The sequence below is a fragment of the Octopus sinensis genome, linkage group LG11 (genome assembly GCF_006345805.1).
Source record: "Octopus sinensis linkage group LG11, ASM634580v1, whole genome shotgun sequence".
Taxonomy (NCBI): domain Eukaryota; kingdom Metazoa; phylum Mollusca; class Cephalopoda; order Octopoda; family Octopodidae; genus Octopus; species Octopus sinensis.
In genome coordinates this window covers 1,926,744-1,951,743 of record NC_043007.1, presented here as the reverse complement: position 1 = coordinate 1,951,743, position 25,000 = coordinate 1,926,744, and the positions used below count along the sequence as shown (strand labels likewise).

At 37.6% G+C, this 25,000-nt stretch overlaps 1 protein-coding gene across 3 annotated transcripts in view; it reads right to left on the bottom strand.

The window, feature by feature from the left end:
• LOC115217025 (protein MON2 homolog) overlaps window positions 1–25,000 on the bottom strand; it is a 794,357-nt gene that overhangs the window by 158,946 nt on the left and 610,411 nt on the right. For all 3 annotated transcript variants that reach the window (XM_036507025.1, XM_029786561.2, XM_036507026.1), the window contains one exon: window positions 23,218–23,416. In XM_036507025.1, the coding sequence (XP_036362918.1) occupies window positions 23,218–23,416 (199 nt within the window). The remainder of the gene's footprint in view (window positions 1–23,217; window positions 23,417–25,000) is intronic.

The following is a 25,000-nucleotide window of genomic DNA, read 5'->3' as shown; positions in this document are numbered from 1 at the left end:
AGTCATTTGACTGCAGCCATGCTGGAGCACTGCCTTTAGTTGAAACAAATCGACCCCAGGACTTATTCTTTGTAAGCCTAATACTTGTTCTATCGATCTCTTTTGCCGAACTGCTAAGTTATGGGGACGTAAACACACCAGCATCAGTTGTCAAGCGATGTATAAGGTAAAAAGAAATACTCTTTTACTTGTTTCAGTCATTTGACTGTGGCCATGCTGGAGCACTGCTTTTAGTCAAGCAAATCGACCCCAGGACTTATTCTTTGTAAGCTTATTCTATTGGTCTCTTTTGCTGAACCGCTAAGTTATGATCAAAGAAAAGCCGATTAAAATGACATCAAAGAAGGAAGCAGAACTTTACATCCTCTATATTTGAGAAATGAGCAACAACATTTTCAACTAAACATTTTCTACTGAGGGGTTAAAAGAAAAGAAAAGAAAAAAAAAAAACTTTGATAATTTCAAAATCAGTGTTAATTGTTAATGAAGAATTTCCTTAACTGATATTTTCTAATTAGAAATCGGTGATGTTATTGCTGTATATAAACAATCATTACGATGCTTATTGCCATTGGGGAAGCAGAATTTGAATTTTGATTTTGTAATTTATAAAGTCACTCTTAGTGATTTGAGTACATAAATGGATCCAAAAGACTACAACTCTTGCACTCTGTGCTTTGAAGAACTGAAATCTTTCTCAAACAACCAAATTCCAAAAGTTTTTATGTGCAACAAAACATTTTAGCACAATGGCATTTGGTCAGAAGGCCTAAAATCTTTAGTTTAAGATCTTCCATTCCCTGAATAAGTTGTCTAATGGATGCAGCTAGATTTCTTATGCATATGTAATAGATAAAAAGATTTCTTTTTTAATAAAGATGGTCTTTTTTTTTCACTTGCTTCAGTCATTTGACTGTGGCCATGCTGGAGCACCGCCTTTAGTCAAACAAATCAACCCCGAGACTTATTCTTTGTAAGCCTAGTACTTATTCTATCGGTCTCTTTTGCCAAGCCGCTAAGTGACGGGGACATAAACACACCAGCATTTGTTGTCAAGCAATGCTAGGGGGACAAACACAGACACACAAACATACACACACACACACACACACACACACACACATATATATATATACATATATATGACGGGCTTCTTTCAGTTTCCATCTACCAAATCCACTCACAAGACTTTGGGCAGCCCGAAGCTATAGTAGAAGACACTTGCCCAAGATGCCATGCAGTGGGACTGAACCCGGAACCATGTGGTTGGTAAGCAAGCTACCTACCACACAATGTTTTAAATCTCTTTTCAAACTGTTCCTGAAGAACCTGAAGGCGGATAATGAATGACATTGTGTTGAAGTCACTCTTGTCTCTCATTTTCTTTATATTTGGGAAATGTAGAAGAGGCTTTATTTTCAAATGAGAAATCTACGGGACCAATTTTGGTTTCAGTAATTTTATAGAGTTTGTCATAATAGTCACATGTTGATCTTCCTGGTCCTAGTTTAAAGAATTCAATTTGTGTTTGGTGTCCTTGAGAAAACCCTAATCCACCAACCAGCAATTAACTAATCGAACCCAAAATTGATTTTGGGATATGAGAAATTTTTATTTACATCTTCATTTAAGCTAAAAACAACAACAAAAAAAAATCCTGTGTGTACTTTATTTTTACCAAGTCATCGTAATTCCTTATACATGTGATGAGATTGGCTTGTTTGTTTTCAATATCTTCTAGTGATGCTTTGAAAAGCCAGAGTTGCAAAGAAAGGTGCTGTTCTGGCAGATTTGATTATTTTTATAAGAATATTCATGACATGTCCAACCATCATGTGATAAAATACGTTTACGACACAAAGCTTTTTGATGGAAAGCACAATAGAACAACAGAAAGTTAAAAAAAAAGGATTCTTTTTTCCATTTTTGCAGAGAGCAATAAATTCTTTGACATTATCAACCATTTCTGATGCCTTATCAATAGAGATTGCAGATAGCTTATGCAGAGGCATATCTACTGACAACACGTAGTCTCAATATGCGATTGTAAATAACATCACCTGTTGTTCAGCCTTTGATAGGCACCATTTTCTATTGTTCTTCTTTTGTAGGGAATTTACTAAATACCATTCTCTCTATAACTTATCAGCAGTGTTGTATCAGGTAGATTTGTTGACTCATCAAACGGCAGCAGGAATCAGGCACAGATTGGTAAGTCATTCATCAGGAAATTTATACGTTAGTTGAAATTGCATGTTTCCCTTCTTGTAACGGTGCCAACTAATGTCAGCATCTTGTATGGATTTTCACATTTGGTGAAAACTACAGTACATAAGTACATAAACTGCAGTACTTAAGCTAGTATTGCTAAACAGAAATACTTCTTTTCTCTCTTTTATAACTCTGATCCCAATTTTTTTTTTGTCTTTTGCACAAGAGACAGAGCGACATTTTTAAGATTTTGGTACTGGTATCGTGGCAGTGGCGGCGGTGGAGGTGGTGGTTCTCTGTCATTCAGTGATGACGACACATTTGTTAATCACCTGAATAATCCACTCCTGAATTAATGTTTAAGTGGCTGAGCACTGACGGTGCTGAAGCATTCAACAGACTCCAAACCATAATGGTAATCAAAGAGGCACACATCAGAAACCAAATTAAAGTTATTCTAGTTATCAGTTACCTCAACAATAACCGATGTTGTTGACAGATGAAAGAGTACAGCCAGAATTGAAAAACAGACAAAGACTTTGAAACAAAGATGCTGCTGAAAAATCTTGGGCATCAGATGGCAAGACAAGATCAGAAACAAAAAGGTGCCTTGAAGGTGCCACATACCTGAGTCTTGTCATCAAAGACAGAAGAATACAGCTGATAGGGCATATTCTATAAATGGAGGACAATATCCCTGCAAGAACTGCAATGCTATGGTTACCAGCTGGTGAGAAGAGACCAAAGAATAGGTCCAAAGAAAATCTGGGGTTCCAACATAAAAGATTATCTGAGCAGATGGGACCCAAACTGGTTTCAAGCCCCAGGCCTTGCCAAAGACAGGATAAGAATAGAAGAGCATGGTGGCCTGTTGTCACAAGCTAGAGGAACAGATGACCAGATGGCTGAGTATACCATAAACATGTGTATTTGCAGTGTCATTCTCAGGTAGAATAAGTATGATGCAGCGGGTGACAAAGTTGTATCCGTGAATTACAGGTACTGTCTACCTCATGGGTCACCATACAGTTTCCATCTACTCTATTTTACCCATAAGATATGGGTTGACCAGGGGCTATAGAAATGATATTTTCTCAAGATGTGATGCAGGGAATTGAAACTAAGACCTCCTGGTTATGACACAAACTTCCTTATCATGTTACATCTACTTTAAGATTTTACATTTTTGTGGCACGTAAAAAGCACCCACTACACTCACGGAGTGGTTGGCGTTAGGAAGGGCATCCAGCTGTAGAAACTTTGCCAGATAAGACCGGAGCCTGGTGCAGCCTTCTGGCTTCCCAGATCCCCGGTTGAACCGTCCAACCCATGCTAGCATGAAGAACGGACGTATGATGATGATGATGATGATGATGAACTAAGACTGACTGTTTTGTAGACAGGCTTGGTTTTGTGTTTCTTATTTTAGATGTAAGTGAGAAACGGTTCTTAAAAGATGTGGGATTAAAATGGAAATGATATCAAACATTGCATTTTTGCTTTTCTTTTCTGCTAATGCAAAATATCATTATAAAATGTGGGGAAAATAAAACAAAATCTTCAAAACAGACAAAACAAGGTTTCTTCCCACTCCTTGTCAAAACTTTATATTCTTTGTCTTGTACAAATTTTGGGATTAAAAATTAAAAAATACTGCAGAAAATAAAAGAAAAAAGAACATTCAAATCATAACAAAAAAAAAAAAATTAACAAACAACATAGAAATACTCATTAAGCATAAGTATTTCAAAAGAAAGTAATGTCTTTACATTTAATGCTTCTAGCAAACAAAAGTGAATGCTTTGGTAAATAAGTGAAATATTTTTACAAATGAAACTGAAAGCTTTTTATAGTATTAACCTGCGAAACGGTGTTTATTTATTCAGTTCAAAGAATTCTTGGATAAATGTTATTTATTTACTTGTTAACATTTCCCAATGTCGATATTGCTTCTGTTTCAGAATTCACCTGAAGGTTGACTTCACTAAAATACTGCAGAAAAAAAAACTTTATATTTTTAAATACTGTTATAAAACTTTTTCTCGGATCACAGAGGAAAAACAGATAGTGTACCCAAAGTGGAAACATGTAAACACATTAGAAAAAAAAATACAAAAAAAAAAGAAATGAAATAGATTAAACAATAAGCAAATGATGCACAGACACAAAAGGTTCAATGAGAACCATGGTGCTTATGAACACAAATTTGCAGAAATCCCTTATTTAATTGTTTTGATATCATCCTGCCACAGACTATGATACGAAATTCATGTCTTAAAGTGATCTAAACTGGAGAATTCCATCAAATTCTATATCCATATCAATATAAAGCTGAGGTATTTCGTCTGTCGTTATGTTCTGAGTTCAAATTCCGCCGAGGTTGACTTTGCTTTTCATTCTTTTGGGGTCGATAAATAAAGTACCAGTTTCGCACTGAGGTCAATGTAACCGACCTAATCCCTTTGTCTGTCCTTGTTTGTCCCTTCTATGTTTAGCCCCTTGTGGGTAGTAAAAGAAAAAAAATTACCATTTATGCTATCAGATGAATTGTACCTTATTTTATTAACCTTAAAAGGATGAAAAGCAAAGTTGACTTGAGCGGGATTTATTTGAAATCTGAATGTTAAGAATCAGAACAAACACCACAAAATCTTTTATCTCAAACGCTGACAATTCTGCAAAACTCTTCATAAAAAATAATGAAGAATAACATGTATTGGATTTTTGGAGAGAAAACTAAAAAGAATCTAAACTTCGGATTTACAGAAAAAGTTATTTTTTTGAAAAAGTCTACAACAAAATGCTTTTGTTTTCGGTATTTTTGAATTTGCACTCCTGATACTGCATTGAGTTAATTTCCCTTTAAAATAACAGCTTGCATCTGAAATTCTGCGAAGACAAAACTACTTTATCATTACCCAGGTGTTAGAAACACTCTTTAGTGAAGAAATATCCTGGAGCGGTTTTCTTACTCCAGCATCTGATAACTAGACAGGGAAAAGATTCTGACATGGTCTCCCAAGAAATGATTAGAAACTTCTGAAAGATACCAGACTGCATCGAATATCGTATAAAGACAAGAAAAGACAATTTGAGCAAATATAAGTTATAATGTTGATATGGTATATTAAAAAATAAATGGAAGGTATAAATATAACTGGCAAATCCGATTTATTTTCTGTGGTGATAATTTTTCTCCATAAATTCTAATTATTAGAAATCTCTCTATATATACAAAGCTGAAGTTGTCTGTGTATGGCAGATTTGGTAGCCTTCAACTAACACTATCTCCTCCGAGACCCTGCAGCACAAGTTGACCAAAAATGAGAGTATGATAGAAGAAGGCTTGCTCGTCCTTCCGTAGAATAAAAAATTTAAATCGGACCATGTTAACACCAAAAATTATTTGCGCCAAAAAGGTGCTTTTTTTTTCTATGAAAATCCCTATTTTTTATGATTTTTTTACTGCTGTGTCACCATTTTTCGGTGTATTTCAACCAGAAAAATGTTCACTTAAAGAGAATAACAAGCTACATAATGCAGAATTTTTACTTTTCAAAAATTCCAATTCTAAAGGGTCAAAACAAACCCAAGCAACCCCAGGTGATACTGCTAGTGATATATAAAGTTATGATAATGACATGCGAGTGAGTGAATGTCAGTTTGCACATTTTTTTTTTACTGGTATTTTGAGGAACATCTGAGATGAAGGCACAGCAGGGTGTGATGGTAAATTGTCACCATTTTATATTTATAATTTTGTTCATGTACATTGTTTGTTTTTGATTTTGCCAACTACAAAGTATAGTAGGGTCAGTTGGGCACCGCCTGTGAGAAAAACAGCACCTTGGAAACGACATGGTATACTGCTTGGCATTCACACCAGAAGCTCTAATATGAACATTTCAGAGTGTTTGGGAGTCCATCTGAGGACAGTGCATGTACAGAGAGTGATAAAAATCAAACATCCAGTCAACATCATGGTGTCTGGAGTGATCACTAGTTTTGGTGATGTTATGCCTCCATTCATTTTCTCACATGCTCTCAGACTGAACATGGAGGCCTACATTAAGTGCCTGGAGGAGGCAGTGCTGCCCTGGGTCAAGAGGGTGGCAGCTGGAAGACCCTATATCTGGCAACAGGACTCTGCACCATGCCACACAAGCAGGATACTTAGCTATTTGACAAATAGAGATTGATAAAAGAAGTACCAGATGGAAATAAGTACTGGAGGATGATATGATTGAAGGTACTGCTCCAGCATGGGCAAAATCCAGTAGCTCAAACCAAAAAAAAAGAAAAAGAATAAGAATACATCATATATGATTAAATGGACTTAGTGTTTTTGTCATAAATCCAAGTTATTATTACTGATGGATCAATTCTCTCAAACGATACATTGTCAATAATTAATACATATTGTAATAATAAATCTTAGAGCAAGTTATAAACAGTAGCTGCAATACATCGTGACGTACATTTGCCATTTAAATATGGCTAACCCCTAAGGGTAGATGCTACTGTAGTTTGCAAATACTGATAGGGCACAGAAAGTGTGTCTATAGCCAGCTGGAGGAGGTGTCCTCCCGGGGCTACAAACTACAGTAGCATCCACCCTTAGGGGTTAGCCATATTTAAATGGCAAATGTACATCAAGAATACATATTGTATTTGATAGCGAATATATGATGCACATTATTTAAAGAAAAAGTCTCCAAAACAATCTCTTTGGGTCCTATATGTGAAAGTGGGGCTCCCATCAGTTAATTTTCTTCCTGAATATAAATATGTGCTACTAAAGACGGGTTACATGTAATATGTGAGTGAAGCTTTTATGCTATGAAATACAGTCTATTCCTGGAATGAACACTACAAGCCCTTCATTTAGCTTTTATTTTTCCCCTTTTCAGTTTATCTTTTGAGCCGATGAGCAGGAAATATGCCATATAAGAGATTACTGGAAGCAGAAGCGGATAAGGACATTAATTCATGCTAATTCTGAAATGCTGAGTGTCACAAAAGGTGAAATTACGAGAACAAAGGTGAACAGCAATGAGACCATTCTTGTTGCCACTAATTTATTGCTATGCAACCAACACGTTTTATTTTATTAAATACACATCGTAAACTCAGGTGATTCCGTATCAAGAAGAACTGCAAAGACTAAACAGATAAAGAATTAGTCTCTCCACCGAAATGCTTTGTATTACTGATGCTGTAATCTGAAGGAAGCACTTAATACATTGAAATCCAGCTTATTTAATTGGCAGCAGAACAGTTTACTCTTTTAGGATTAAATCAGTTGATATGACAAAGAATGGGGCTGAACTAACTCGATTATTTCAGCTTAAAACATTTATAATGGGAATTTTACAGTGTGTTAGTTAAAATTATGCAAATACAACTACTCAGAACGAATAAGTTATCTCCTTTATATAAAAATATTAGAATTCAAAAACTCTGAATTAAATTCAAGCATTTTCAATTATATCAATTATTAACCATTTTTACATCAAGTGGGAGTCTGCTGTGTTTCCAAAGACAAAGACACACAGACGTTCGTATATAGTCGTATTATGACAGCTCATGGGAAAAATGTAGTGACAAAAACACGTCATTTTGAAACTTTGAATATCAATAGACAGCACAAACAGCTTGTGATCATTATAATTTTCATTTCGGTTTTAAATAAAAATTCAAATTGAGAGATTTAATAGTTAAATTGTCTGGCAACATTTTTCTTTCAGTGTTAATGATTTAAGAATAAAATTTTTGAGAATGGCACTTAACAATGAAATTTCTGAAATTGTTATAAAATTCCATCCATTTTTATTTTCTTTTTTTTTTTTTGTATATTTCCAAATTAATAACACAAGCAAATACGAAGTTAATGAAACTGATTGGTCAGAAGCAATTCTTCTCAAGCAATTTCACTGATATGTTATATCATAATGGTAAAATAGTTCTGGGGTAGAATTAATACCGGAGCCAGTAGCATTGATCCTTTTATTACCATATTTCAATTGAAATACACCAATTTTGTTTTTGATTCGTTTTTAAATTAATGAAGTATTTATTAAAATGGCTTGGTCGTTATTAACCTTTTCACAGCAAAATCAAATTTTGTGGTTATTTCAGTAACGATGTTACTTTCGAAAACGGAATTGGTATTTTCTGCAAGTCACACTGCCACAGTAAACTTAGCATGTCTAAATGGAATATAATTTCAAACATGACATTCTGCAAGGAAAGATAGACCGATATATATATATATATATATATATATATATAAAACTGCGTTTTTGCAGTTAAGGGAAATAAAATTTCAAGTGAATATATTTGATTTCTGAAGTAAAAGGATTGATACGATAAACGGAACAACTTGCTCATGAAATTAAACATTGCAAGTGGCTGAGTATTCCACAGACACATGTACCCTTAATGTAGTTCTTACCACGCCACTGCTGCCACCAACATCATCATCATTTAATGTCCTCCTTCCATGCTGGTATAGGTTGGATTGTTCGACAGGAGATGGCCAGGCAGGAGACTGCACCAAACTACAGTGCCTGTTTCAGCAGGGTTTTTATGGCTGGATGCTCTTCTTAAAACCAACCACTCCGTAGAGTGGGATGAGTGCAAGTGCTTCTTACATGGCACTTGCACAGGCGACATCAGTTTTGATGATGTTTTTACAGCTGGATGCCCTTCCAAATGCCAACTGCTTCACGGTTTGGACTGGGTGCATTTTAAGTGGCACCGGCACTGGTAGGGTCACCCGAGTGACTTTGCAAGACAAAGAGTCTTTGAGCGGGGACGGGGCATTGGATGAGGTGAACTTGTGTCAGATGATGAAAGATTTGAGTGTGAAAGAGAGAGGCAGAGATGCCTTGCTGTCGAGGGAGTCCATGGTTACCCAGCCAGAGATGGGGAGGGGGAGAGGAGATAGGGGAGGGGAGGGTGAAGGGGGAGAGAAGGGAAAGAAGGAGAGTGAAAGTTAATATGAATGAGGACAGAAATAGTTACCTAGAGAGAGAGCGAGGGAGAGAGAGAGAGTGAGAATGAGAGAGAGGGAGAGAGAGAGATAGCGAGAGAGAGAGAGAGAGAGAGAGAGAGAGAGAGAGAGAGTGGGAAATATCAGGGACTGTCTTTGGCAGATTGGTATCAAAGGGTTGAGCATGGAATAAACAATATCTTAAACTTAATGAAACAGTTCCAAGACACACTATTTCCGATATAACACCAAATATATACAGAACATGATCAAAAATGGAGACGAAATTATCAGAAACTGCTGAGAATAGCAACTGCAGTTATTTTTAGTTTTACCATATTTCTGAAACAGTAATATTAAAGATGGAAATACTTAAGACTGCTCCGTAGTGACAGAAAGAGTGATATTATGCTGTCAGAGATTGTAACATAGGTTTTAATCAGTTGTCTGGCTCTTGGAATAAATTGGTAAAAACGAGAGAGAGAGAGAGAGAGAGAGAGAGAGTGAGAGAGAGAGAGAGAGAGAGAGAGGGAGGAAGAGAGAGAGAGAGGGAATGAGCTCATTTTTCAATCCTATATTTTCAACAGCAACAAATAGGTTGTCGAACATCATTCAGATGGTTTATATTGAGCTGTATTGTATTGTGTGTGTGTGTGTGTGTGAGACTGAGAGTGTGTGAGTGACTGAGAGTGTGTGTGTGTTTGTATGTGTGTGTGTGTGTGTGTGACTTAGAGTCAATGTGTGTTTGTATGTGTGTGTGTGTGTGTGTGAGTGACTTAGAGTCTATGTGTGTTTGTATGTGTGTGTGTGTGTGTGTGTGACTTAGAGTCAATGTGTGTTTGTATGTGTGTGTGTGTGTGTGTGAGTGACTTAGAGTCTATGTGTGTTTGTATGTGTGTGTGTGTGTGTGTGAGTGACTTAGAGTCTATGTGTGTTTGTATGTGTGTGTGTGTGTGTGTGTGAGTGACTTAGAGTCTATGTGTGTTTGTATGTGTGTGTGTGTGTGTGTGAGTGACTTAGAGTCTATGTGTGTTTGTATGTGTGTGTGTGTGTGTGTGAGTGACTTAGAGTCTATGTGTGTTTGTATGTGTGTGTGTGTGTGTGTGTGAGTGACTTAGAGTCTATGTGTGTTTGTATGTGTGTGTGTGTGTGTGTGTGAGTGACTTAGAGTCTATGTGTGTTTGTATGTGTGTGTGTGTGTGGTGAGTGACTTAGAGTCTATGTGTGTTTGTAGTGTGTGTGTGTGTGTGTGAGTGACTTAGAGTCTATGTGTGTTTGTATGTGTGTGTGTGTGTGTGTGAGTGACTTAGAGTCTATGTGTGTTTGTATGTGTGTGTGTGTGTGTGTGAGTGACTTAGAGTCTATGTGTGTTGTATGTGTGTGTGTGTGTGTGTGTGAGTGACTTAGAGTCTATGTGTGTTTGTATGTGTGTGTGTGTGTGTGTGTGTGTGTGATGGGATTTCGGTAAGACTTTGTATAGGTAGATATATTTTGTGTGTGCTGATACTCAAGGTATGTGTGTGAGTGTGTGTGTGTGTGTGTGTGCGTGTGCAAAATCATGTATGATTGTGCTTAACTGAGTTTGTGTTATAAGACAGATGTATTTTGTGTGCACTGCCATCAAAGTGTTACTATGAGTATGTGTGTGTGTGTGTGTGTGTGTTTACGTGTGTGAGTGTATGTGTGCTTAGGTAAAAGACTGTGTATGGATGGATGTATTTTGAGTGCAACAATAGTCAATTGACACTGTGTGTATATGTGTGTGTGTATGTGTGTGTGTGTGTGTATAAATTACAAACTTAATAAATCACTGCCTCCGTATATTCACAAGTCCTGCATCGGATATTCATATTTCCCATTTATAAGACTGAAAATGCTATATTTATACTGAAATATTTATACTGTTAAGACATCACAAGGGATTTTATTCTGTGTTTATCCAAATTCTGTTTTGCATACACACATGCATATATGTATAACAGGCTTCTCATTGTTTCCATCAATCAAATTTACCACGTTTACTCACAAAGTTTGATCAGCCCAGGGCTGACACTTGCCCAAAATGCCACACAGTGGGATTGAACCCAACACCCCTGGGTTTCAAAAACGAACTTCTTAACCATGCAGCCATGCCTGCACCAAGCGGTGAAATTACAGCTTCTATGCATACACCGAAATCACAAGAACATTGCTTACTTGGAACTAAATTTTCCCGAAGAATCCAGTGTTATGCTTGAATTCCATCCCAATGAAACGGCTAACAATAGTAATTTCAATAATAGCAATTTAATAATAGTAATTCAAACGGCTGAGTAGAAATGCAAGTCTTTCTAAATATAAAGAAGCCTGCTGTACACTGATATTTTGGGTTGCATACATAGAAATCTCAGCAGAATATACGAGGAAGGCATCAGAATGTGTCTGTCCGTGACAATGAGAAAGTATTTGCTGAACTTCTGGACAATAACAATATAAATATTATTTATTGTTGTAGTGTTAACATGATATCTCTGATTACATTACTTAACGGCAACCGAAAAGATTGGCATCAAACGTGGAGTGTTACAGAGTGCATCGTATGTTTCTTCGGCCTTCAATTACATAGCACATGGCTTCAATGTAGATTTTATAATCAATCCAAGAGAGAGACAAACAGTCATAAATATACACACATATCTACATACATACGACGTACATACATACACACATGCATACATACATACATATATACATACATACATACATCATACATACATACGTACATACATACATCATACATGCATACGTACATACATACATCATACATACATACATACATACATACATCATACATACATACATCATACATACATACATACATACATATCTACATACATCATACATACATACATACATACATATGCACATACATACATACATACATATCTACATACATACATACATCATACATACATCATACATACATACATACATACATATCTATCTACATACATACATCATACATACATACATACATCATACATACATATATACATACATATCTATATACAAACATCATACATATCTACATACATACATACCTATATACATACATCATACATACATACATATATACATACATACATACACCATACATACATAAATCATACATACATACATACATAAATGTATATGTGGTTGAATATTTGTGTGTACATATGTGCCATAAACACACACACACACATATATACTATGTATGTATGTATGGTTGAATATTTATTTGTGTGTGTGTGTGTATGATTTTATCTTTTATCTTTTACTTGTTTCAGTCATTAGATTGCGGCCATGCTGGGGCACTGCCTTTAAGAAGTTTAAGTCAAATAAATTTCCCCCAGTACTTATATAACTTTCTTAAAGCCCTGTACTGAATTTATCAGTCTCTTTTTCCAAACTGCTACGTTATGGGAATGTACACCCACCAATGCTGGGGGTCAAGTGATGGTGGAGAACAAATACAGACTCAAAAGTACACACATATAGATATAAATACATACAAGAGGCTTCTCTCAGTTTCCATCTCCCAAATTTGCTCTGAAGTCTTTGGTTGGCCTGACACCATAATAGAAGAAACTTGCCCAAGGTGCCATGCAGTGGGACTGAACCAAGAACCATGCGGTTGGGAAGCAGGCTTTGTACCACACAGTCACTCCTGCACCTATTGCTCAGTGGTTAGAGCATCAGGTTTACAATCATGAGGTAGTGAGTTCGATTCCTGGACCAGGCTCTGTGTTGTGTTCTTGAGCAAGACACTTTGTTTCATGTTGCTCCAGTTCACTGAACCATAGAAATGAGTTGCGATGTCACTGGTGCCAAACTGTATCATAGCCTTTGCCATTCCCTTGGGTAACATCGGTAGCATGGAGAGGAGAGTGTGGTATCCATGGGCAACTGCTTGTCTTCCATAAACAGCCTTGCCTGGACTTGTGCCTCAGAGGGGAATTTTCTTGGTGCAATCCCATGGTCATTCATGACCGAAGGGGATCTCTACCCTCAATATATGTGCATATGTGTGTGTGTGTGTGTGTGTGTGTGTGTGTGTATATATATCTTTATATGTGATGACATGTAAAAGCACCCATGCAGTGTCCCATAAGAGCACCTGTGGAGTGCCACATGAAAGTGCCAGTACGATGGCACGTAAAAGCACCCAGCACACTCTGAAAAGTGGCATCCATCTGGAGAAACCATGTCAAACCAGACAGGAGTCTGGTGCAGCTTCCCAGCTTGCTAGCTCTGGTCAAACTGTCCAAACCATGCTAGCACAGACAACAAATATCAAAGGATGATGATGATGATGATGTTACTGATATATCATCAACATTATCAATTAACATCCATGATCTATGCTGGTGTCAGACAGATAGTTCAACAGGATCCAGTGGCCCCCAAAGACTCCATAGTGCCCCAGTGTCAGCTCTGGCATGGTTTCTATGGCCTGATACTCTTTCTAATACCAACCACTTTACAACATGCACTGGATGCTGTTCACATGCTACCAGCACTAATGAGGTTACCATGAATCTTTCAAGACTACAAACCCCTAGGGGGAAACTTAACACAAAGAGTCAAGGGGCTAAAACCATGAGAAAATGGCCATGAGCAGAACCAGTTTCTTACTGTAGAGGAGCTAAATGACAACTCACATTTTAGAAGAGAGGATCCACACACACACACAAACATGTGTGAGTATGTGTGTGTGTGTGTGTATGTCGTCATCGTCGTCATCATCATCAACGTCTGCCTTCCATGCTGGCATGGGTTGGACAGTTTGACTGAGGACTGGTAAGACAGGAGGCTGCACCAGGCTCCAATCTGATCTAGTAAGGTTTCTACAACTGGATGCCCTTCCTAATGCCAACCCCTCTGAGAGTGTAGTGGGTGCTTTTTACAAGCCACTGGCATGAGGGCCAGTCAGGTGGCACTAGCATCGAATACACCCAAATGGTGCTTTTCAAATACTACTAGCACAAGATATATATATATATATATATATATTTAGAGAGCTCTTACCCCTGCTGGTGACAAAAGGCCTCTCGCTCAGAGTAAAAGGCAGACTGTATGATGCATGTGTACGTACAGCCATGCTACATGGTAGTGAAACATGGGCCGTGACTGCTGAGGACATGCGTAAGCTCGCAAGAAATGAAGCCAGTATGCTCGATGGATGTGTAATGTCAGTGTTCATAATCGTCAGAGTGTAAGTTCCTTGAGAGAAAAGTTGAACCTAAGAAGCGTCAGTTGTGGTGTGCAAGAGAGACGTTTGCGCTGGTATGGTCATGTGATGAGAATGGCTGAAGATAGTTGTGTGCAAAAGTGCTACACCCTAGCAGTTGAGGGAACCTGTGGAAGAGGTAGACCCAGGAAAACCTGGGACGAGGTGGTGAAGCACGACCTTCGAACTTTAGGTCTCACTAAGGAAATGTCTAGAGACCGAGACCTATGGAAGTATGCTGTGCGTGAGAAGACCCGGCAAGACTAGTCAGGCATAACCCGTGGCCCCTACCTGGGACATAGTCAGTCCTCCTGTGCATACCTTCCTTCTTGTGACACTTATGAAGACCTGTTGAGGCAAGTGAAAATCAAATCAAAACAAATCAAAATAGATGAACATCAGTGGAATTGTATTCTTTGTGGTACCAGTGCCGGTGGCACACAAGAAAACCACCCAAACGTGGCCGTAGCCAGTACCGCATCGACTGGCCTCCGTGCTGTGGGCACAACAAACACCATCCGATCGTGGCCGTTCGCCAGCCTCATCTGGCACCTGTGTCGGTGGCACATAAGACACCATCCGAAGACCCGGCGACGTAGTCAGTCCACCTGTGCATACCTTCCCTCTTATGACACTTGTGAAGACCTGTTGAGGCAAGTGTGTGACACTTGTGAAGACCTGTTGAGGCAGAGACAAGTGTGTGACACTTGTGGAGACCTGTTGAGGCAAGTGTGTGACACTTGTGAAGACCTGTTGAGGCAAGTGAAAATCAAAATCAAACCAAATCAAAATAGATGAACATCAATGGAATTTGTATCTTTGTGGTTCCAGTACCGGTGGCACAAGAAAACCATCCGAACGTGGCCAATAGCCAGTACCGCATCGACTGGCCTCCGTGCTGTGGGCACAACAAAAACCATCCGATCGTGGCCGTTCGCCAGCCTCATCTGGCACCTGTGTCGGTGGCACATAAAGACACCATCCGAAGACCCGGCGACGTAGTCAGTCCACCTGTGCATACCTTCCCTCTTATGACACTTGTGAAGACCTGTTGAGGCAAGTGTGTGACACTTGTGAAGACCTGTTGAGGCAGAGGCAAGTGTGTGACACTTGTGGAGACCTGTTGAGGCAAGTGTGTGACACTTGTGAAGACCTTTGAGGCAAGTGAAAATCAAATCAACCAAATCAAAATAGATGAACATCAATGGCTTTGTATCTTTGTGGTTCCAGTACCGTGGCACACAAGAAAAACCATCCGAACGTGGCCGTAGCCAGTACCGCATCGACTGGCCTCCGTGCTGTGGCACAACAAACACCATCTGATCGTGGCCGTTCGCCAGCCTCATCTGGCACCTGTGTCGGTGGCACATAAAAACACCATCCGAAGACCCGGCGCGTATCAGTCCAGTCATGACACTTGTGAAGACCTGTTGAGGCAAGTGTGTGACACCTACTTATGACACTTGTGAAGACCTGTTGAGGCAGTGTGTGACACTGTGTAGACTGTGTGAGCAAGTGAAATCAAATCAAATCAATCAAACCAAATCAAAATAGATGAACATCAATGGAATTTGTATCTTTGTGGTACCAGTACCGTTGGCACACAAGAAAAACCATCCGAACGTTGGCCGTAGCCAGTACCGCATCGACTGGCCTCTGTGACGTGGCACATAACAAACACCATCGATCGTGGCCGTTCGCCAGCCCCTCACTGGCACCTGTGTCGGTGGCACATAAAAACACCAACCGAAGACCCCGGCAAGACTAGTCAGGCCATAACCCGTGGCCCCTACTTGGGACGTAGTCAGTCCCCTGTTGCATACCTTCCTTCCTGTGACACTTGTGAAGAGCTGTGAAGACCTGTTGAGGCAAGTGAAAATCAAATCAAATCAAAATAGATGAACATCAATGGAATTTGTATCTTGTGGTACCAGTGCCGGTGGCACACAAGAAAACCACCGAACGTGGCCGTAGCCAGTACGCACGACTGGCCTCCGTGCTGTGGGCACGTAACAAACACCATCCGATCGTGGCCGTTCGCCAGCCTCATCTGGCACTGTGTCGGTGGCACATAAAAACACCATCCGAAGACCCCCGGCAAGACTAGTCAGGCCATAACCCGGGGCCCCTACCTGGGACGTAGTCAGTCCACCTGTGCATACCTTCCTTCTTGTGGGGACACTTGTGAAGACATGTTGAGGCAAGTGAAAATCAATCAAATCAAAACAAATAAAATAGATGAACATCAATGGAATTTGTATTTGTGGTGAGGTTACCATGAATCTTTCAAGACTACAAACCCCTAGGGGAAAACTTAACACAAGAGCAAGGGGCTAAAACCATGAGAAAATGGCCATGAGCAGAACCAGTTCTTACTGTAGAGGAGCTAAATGACAACTCACATTGTAGAAAGAGAGGATCCCCACACACACACAAACATGTGTGAGTATGTGTGTGTGTGTGTGTATGTCGTCATCGTCATCATCATCATAAACGTCTGCCTTCCATGCTGGCATGGGTTGGACAGTTTGACTGAGGACTGGTAATGACAGGAGGCGGCTGCACCAGGCTCAATCTGATCTAGTCGGTTTCATACAAAAATGGATGCCTTCCTAATGCCAACCCCTCTGAGAGTGTAGTGGGTGCTTTTTACAAGCCACTGGCATGAGGGCCAGTCAGGTGGCACTAGCATCGAATACACCCAACATGGTGCTTTGCAAATACTACTAGCACAAGATATATCTATACTATATATAGATATATTATATATATATATACAATACACCACATATATACGTATATATATATATATATATATATAGATATATATTAATGATAATATCTATATATATTATATATATATAACATACATATATGTATATCTATATATACATACATATATGTATATATAATCTATATCTATATATACATTAATATATGATATATTATATATATATATATATATATATATATAATATATATATATATATCATATTACTACATATATGTAATATATATAATATATATATATATATATATATATAATACAGTATATATATATATATATATATAGATAAACACATATATGTATATATATATATACATGTATATAAATATATATTATATATATAATACAACACACAAACACACACATACACCCACACACAAACACACACATGTACACACACACAAACACATGATAGAGTGATGGGAGAATTATAAGAATGAAGTCAAAAAGCCTATATATATTCTAGTGTGATGTTCTTGGAATAAATAATTTAATTCTGCAAAATACCAAGTCTTCAGATGTCTCATGTTCTTCCCAGTTAATTTCCATTGATTAGCTATATTCGTTCTAAATTCTTTCTCTCTCAGTCAACGGACAGTAACCTGGGGCATCAACCCTGGTGTTTCGGCTGGTATTTATTTTATAATTATCGTATAATCGTATGATGCGTAATCTCCAGTGGATACTGATATAAAAGGAGACAACTTAGATGTAAGAAACCACATGGGATTTCTATTCAAATGAATCGGTTTCCGTCCCCTGTTGATCATGTGTACATACATATACATCGTCATCATCATCATCATCATCATCACGTAACAAATGTTCTACATGCTGACACTTGTACATAATTGGCGTCTGGAGATCCTGTTTACTAAATATCACTGGACGTCACTGGTCAGCGTATGGTTGGGGTAGGAGACACTGGCCATAAGCACTACGCAGTAAGATAGAATTGAACCCAGAACCATCATCATCATTTGATGTCCGTTTTCCATGCTGGCAATGGGTTGGGCAGTTTGACAGAAGCTGGTCAGCCAGGGAGGAGCTGCCTGGGCTCCATGTCTGTTTTGACATGGTCGCTATGGCTGGATGCCCTTCCTAATGCCAAGCACTTTTACAGAGTGTACAGGAGGCCCCTACGCAGCACTGGCACGAGTGCTTCTATGTGGCTCTAGCACAGGTGCTTTTTATGTGGTACAGGCATGTGGGAAAATGAACTGCTTAATCACACAGTCATAACTGAACCAATCTATTCACATTACATAAAACACATACACACGTGTGTGTGGTAATCCTATATATATATATATATATATATATATATATATATATATATATATATAAATATTAAGGAATGGCCTTAATAGGCCATTCAACTCACTAAAACGAGCAGCTAAAAACTAACCGCTAAATAGTAGTAATTCAGAATCAAAGGCGTGGTAAAATTGACTTGATCAAATTTATTTTATTTAATTAGGCTAGTTTACCAAAAAGTACGTTGAAACAATGCATTGTCCAAAGGGGATTAGGGTAAATGTTTTTAATTTTCCTTTGATTTCTGAATTACTACTATTTAGCGGTTTGAGTTTAGCTGCTCGTTTTAGTGAGTTGAATGGCCTATTAAGGCCATTCAACTCACTTAATATTATTGTTGAATGTACATTATATAGTCTGTTGACTATTTTTTCTTTCTCACTAGACCGCTGGTGGCGAAAAAAAATTTCTATTGAATTTTTTGCTACCCTTATATTGATTAATATATATATATATATATATATATATATATATATATATAACTCCTGATACAAAGAATTTTGTGACAGTGATAGAAAAGCCTTCCAAAACAGCTAAAATACCATTTCAGATGAAAGCCATGTTATAATCCAAACTAAGAAAGGGCATAAGTCTTTGTTCCCAAAGTAATTACTAGAATTGTTCATTCTCTTCCATAAAACTGATAAATGGGTTGGTCATTCTGTACTTGTATTCCACTTGAGATTATAACGGAAAAAAATAAAAGAAAAGAAAGAACTCCACATCTTTTGTTATGTTCAGTTATTGGTGACTAAACTGAACAATCAAAAAGCAATTTTCATAACATATTTGCCTCGCAGCCAGTAAACGAACGAAACCATATACAACATAATAAAAATGACGACTTCCAAAGATACCATTGTCTCTAAATGGTGTTATAAACTGAAATACAATGCCACCTGAATTGCTACAGGTAATAAACAGTTATGAAGAAGCCAACAATGGAATCTCCAGGTGAAGATTTCACCTGTTAGAAACAGCACACAAATTGCTCCCACAGCACAACTTACAGACTTGGCTCTTTTGATTCCATATTTCAAAAGAAATAAACTGTGCTTCTATAATTTTTAAAAATAATCAAAAATCCATTTGCTTTTATTAACCCATGCTAGCATGGAAAGCGGACGTTAAACGATGATGATGATGAAATACCTAATATTTACAGTAATTTCAAAATTAAACAAGTGTTTTAGAACATAACGAAATGTTCTTATATAAAATTACAGGAGTGGCTGTGTGGTAAGAAGCTTGCTTCCCTGCCACATGGTTCTGGGTTCAGTCCCACTGCGTGCCGTCTTGGGTAAGTGTCTTCTACTATAGCCTCAGGTCAACCAAAGCCTTGTGAGTGGATTTGGTAGATGGAAACGGAAAAAGCCCATTGTATGTGTGTGTATAATATAATATATATATATATATATATATATATATATAAATATTTATGTGTGGGTGTGTCTTTGCATCTGCGTGTGTCCCCCACCATTGCTTGACAACCAACGTTGGTGTGTTTACATCCCCGAAACTTAGCAGTTTGGCAAAAGAGACCGATAGAATAAGTGCCAGGCTTAGAAAGAGTAAGTTCTGGGGTCGATTTCTTTGACTACAGGCAGTGCTCCAGCATGGCTGCAGTCAAATGACTGAAAACATGTAAAAGAGTAAATGGAAAGGTTTCATTTAATCATGAAGTGAAGTGTTTTGCACAAGAGCACAATGCACTGCCGGGCCTGGGAATTGAACCCCAAAATTTCACAATTGTAAGTGTAACACCCTAACCAATACGCCACATGCATTCACTGAAATCCATCCATTGTTTTTTTGCTTAGCAATATTACTAAATGAAAATAAATAAATTAAAATAAACAAAAGCAAGCAACAAGCAGGACAGTAATGGCCTGACTTGACCATCTTTGACCATTGGTCAGCTCAGTCAAAGCAGACAACAACAACTTAACAGTTAGCATACTGTATAATCAATCATTGTGGTGTTGTGTATTTACAGAAACAGAACATTGTGTTAACACTATAAAGCAAGAAGGGACATTAATGTCCAACAGTTCAACTGTTTTCTTGATAAATTTCAATGTTTTACGTCGATAACACAAAAGAAATTCTGTGATGAAGGGAAGCTGATAGACAAGTTCTTTATCTCTTATGATATTCCTTGCATTTTCATTTTACATTTTTCTACATAATTTATAAACGGCGTAGGCATGTTAACACGTAGCAATTTGCGGCTAATTCAGGCCTTCTTGTTTGGTTTCTTATTTCTTTATTGCCCACAAGGGGGCTAAACATAGAGAGGACAAACAAGGACAGACAAAGAGATTAAATCGATTACATCGACCCCAGTGCGTAACTGGTACTTAACTTATTGACCCCAAAAGGATGAAAGGCAAAGTTGACCTCGGCAGAATTTGAACTCAGAATGTAACAGCAGATGAAATACCGCTAAGCATTTTGCCGGTGAGCTAATGTTTCTGCCAGCTCGCCGTCTTAAATCTTGCTTGGTTTCTTGTATGGCCATTGATACCTGGTTCTACAACTTCTTTAAGAGAGTAGTAACTCCAAAGAAGAATTAACTCAAACTGTGATGACTTGTCCACTCTAATCCATGCTAGTATGGAAATTAGGGGTCAAATGACATGGAGAATGGTGATTCCTTGATTTAAATCCTTCAGCTTTATAATGTATATTCATACCATTTAAATGTAGAAGTTGTGTAGTTGTTGCAGTGTTGGATAGAATGTTGTGGCATTTGTTCTGACTCTCTGCAACCACAGTTCAAATCCTGCTAAGATCAACTTTGTCTTCCATTCTTTCAGGGCTCAACATAATTCATGCCAATCTGAGGTCATGAGCTGGAAGCATCACTACCATGTCAAGCAAAACGATAACAAGCATTTTGTTCATCTTTAGATCTTGAGTTGGTGCCAGGAGAACAGACATATTGTTGAGAACAAATGATTTCATTGGAGGTCTGTTATCTCCATTCCAACCCCTGGTGGCCTAGAAGAGGTTAGAAGGGTCAAGTGGCAAAGACATTATTGTTAACGAAGACATCTGGGAAATGTATAACTGCTGTCATTCACAGAAAAACTATTGTTTTACCGTGAGAAAAGCGCTGTTGAAGTGTGAAGTGAAATTTGGCAATCGAGGATCAAATCCGCGCTATGCCTCCATGAAGCCACTACAAATACATTGTGGAATAAAAATTTATCTACTGTCATGGAAAAGTGTAACTGTAAAAATGCAGAATTATCGGAGTAATGGCCATTCAAAAAAGTATGTATGTATAGAAATGTATGAATGAAGTCTTTAATGTTTAAGATTCAAATCAAGGAAGTGCAATAATAATGTTTAGCAGTTCAAAACTGTGAGAAGTGAAATGCAGAATTAGGTTGGTTGATCGTGAGAATCAAATATTGATCACTTCACTAAAAACTGCAGGTGGTATGGGTTATTTCCTTTGGGTTGTTTAAATAAAATACTAGTAATATGTAGTAGATAGAAGGATCAGTTGGAGGGGCCCTATTATCGATTTTTTTCAACAATCTAAGTATGTCATGAGGTTTCCAGACTTGAGTTCTACTCACGTGTCAAATAAAGTATAAAAGTGATATTGTCTGCAAAAATTAGAAATTGGACACACAAAAAATCAATATTCAAAGTAATCGAACATAAACAATGAAACCAGTTAAATATTTCTAAATTCGATGACTCAATTAGTTTCAGGAAAATATTGCATGAACTGTAAATAAGCAATAAATATTATGATTTGTAAAATAAGTATAAGTGATACAGGGTGTTCCAAGTGAATGTAGTGTGGAAGTTTGGTTCCGTTTTTTAAGAACTTTAGGCATTCAAAATATGGGTTCATTGTACTGGGACACACTTATTAAATAAGTTCTGGAATCAAAAATTAGTCATTTTCTATAAGTAAAAATATCCCAGCTGTTCCTTTGAAAGACTTAAAAGTCTTTGTATCAAAGACCAAATCTGTCGTTCAGTTTCCTAACATCACCTGGCACTTGGGTGACTTTTGCAGAGAGCAATCTTTTCCAGGTGTTCAAATGAGGTTTCTGCTCTCAGTATATTGCTGTTTCGTCTCTTCCCCTCACAACTCATGAATCATGGTTTCCTCACAGGTATCCCATTCACCAATGTCGGAGAACCTGAAAATTAATATGATCGCTGCCCTTTTTTCCTTTTAATTCTACAAAGAAATAATAACAGGCGCAGGAGTGGCTGTGTGGTAAGTAGCTTGCTAACCAACCACATGGTTCCGGGTTCAGTCCCACTGCGTGGCATCTTGGGCAAGTGTCTTCTGCTATAGCCCCGGGCCGACCAATGCCTTGTGAGTGGATTTGGTAGACGGAAACTGAAAGAAGCCTGTCGTATATATATATGTGTGTGTGTTTGTGTGTCTGTGTTTTTCCCCCTAGCATTGCTTGACAACCGATGCTGGTGTGTTCACGTCCCCGTCACTTAGCGGTTCGGCAAAACAGACCGATAGAATAAGTACTGGGCTTACAAAGAATAAGTCCCGGGGTTGATTTGCTCGACTAAAGGCGGTGCTCCAGCATGGCCACAGTCAAATGACTGAAACAAATAAAAGAGTAAAAGAGTAAAAAGAGAGTTCAAATAGCAATGAGCATTTACCTATTGTTTGCAAAATCGATCGCTTTGAGTTAAAGGTGCGTGCTACTCCAGCTAAAGTAAGGACCCGGGTTTCAGCCCACTGCTTTTCTGCGGTATCTCGCGAGTGGTGGATCAGGATATTACCAGTAGATGACTCCTCCTTGCATGTGGACGCTCGACTGGAAAGTTTTTGCACATCTCCCAGCAAAGGGAAGAGAACCTAGGCAAGAGAGAGAAGGAAAAACAAAAAGAGAAAATAATGAAGAATCTTCATTGCTTTGAGAGCAAATCAATGGGAATAACATACAACAAAGACCATAAATAAAGTTAAGGAAAGATTCATCATGGAAACAAGAAACAAGTAAAATATAAATCTATTGAATTCAACAACTAAATTAAAGAAAAATAAAATAATAAAATAAATTTGAGAAATCAAACAAATAATAAATTCCATTCGATATGCATTCAAGAATTACATGAAAGTAGATTTATTCATTTAGCCCTATTTCATATTTATTATTATTATTATCATTATTATTATTATTATTATTATTATTATCATCATTATTATTATTATTATCATCATCATTATCATTATTATTATTATCATTATAATAATAACAATAATGATAATAATAATGATAATGATAATAATGATAATAATAATAATAATAATAATAATAATAATAATAATAATAATAATAAATAATAATTAAATATGAAATAGGGCTAAATGAATAAATCTACTTTCATAGATAATGATGATGATAATAAGAATGATAATAATACTATAATAATGATGATGATAATGATGATGATAATAAGAATGATAATAATAATGATAAATATGAAATAGAGCCAAAGGAATAAATTATCATCATCATCATCATCCTCATCATTATTATCATTATCATTATTATCATCCTCATCATCCTCATCATCATCATCCTCATCATTATCATCATCATCATCATCATTATCATTATTATTATTGTTGCTGCTGTTGTTGTTATGTTTTGTTTTAACTTTTTCTTTTCTTTTGACTTTAGAGAAAATTATAAGGTGTTGTTCATTGCGAGATGGTTATTTATACATATCAGCATTCAAAGTGGCATCATAATATCATAGATGAGGAGGAGACACGTGTACGTATACGGAACCAGGAAACGGAGGAGATAGAAATCACAGATGCGATTCTTAATAGTAGGGAAAGTAGATAATCTTTATTGCTTTAAGATGTTCTGGAATGATTGGTTTTAGAATGGATTATCTGCATTAACGGTGTTAAAGCAACGGCTGCAAATCTTCTGACGGAAAAATGAAGTTAGAAAGAGAATAAAAGACAACGAAAGAACTTCTAATTTCAGAGTGATTTGCTAAAAGTCTATATATAGCAAGCAGGTCGTTAAATTGGCTGTATACATCATCACCATCATCATCATCATCATCACCATCATCACCATCCTCATCCTCATAGTCATCACCATCACCGTCATCCTCATCATCACCATCCTCATCCTCCTCCTCATCATCATCATCCTCACCATCATCGTCATTACCATCACCGTCATTCTCATCGCCATCATCATCATCTAATCATCACCATCCTCATCGTCATCATCACCACTATCATCGTCATCATCATCATCATCATCATCACCATCATCATCATCATCACCATCCTCATCATCATCATCATCATCATTACCGTCACCGTCATCCTCATCGTCATCACCATCATCACCATCCTCATCCTCCTCCTCATCATCATCCTCACCATCCTCACCATCATCATCATGATCAT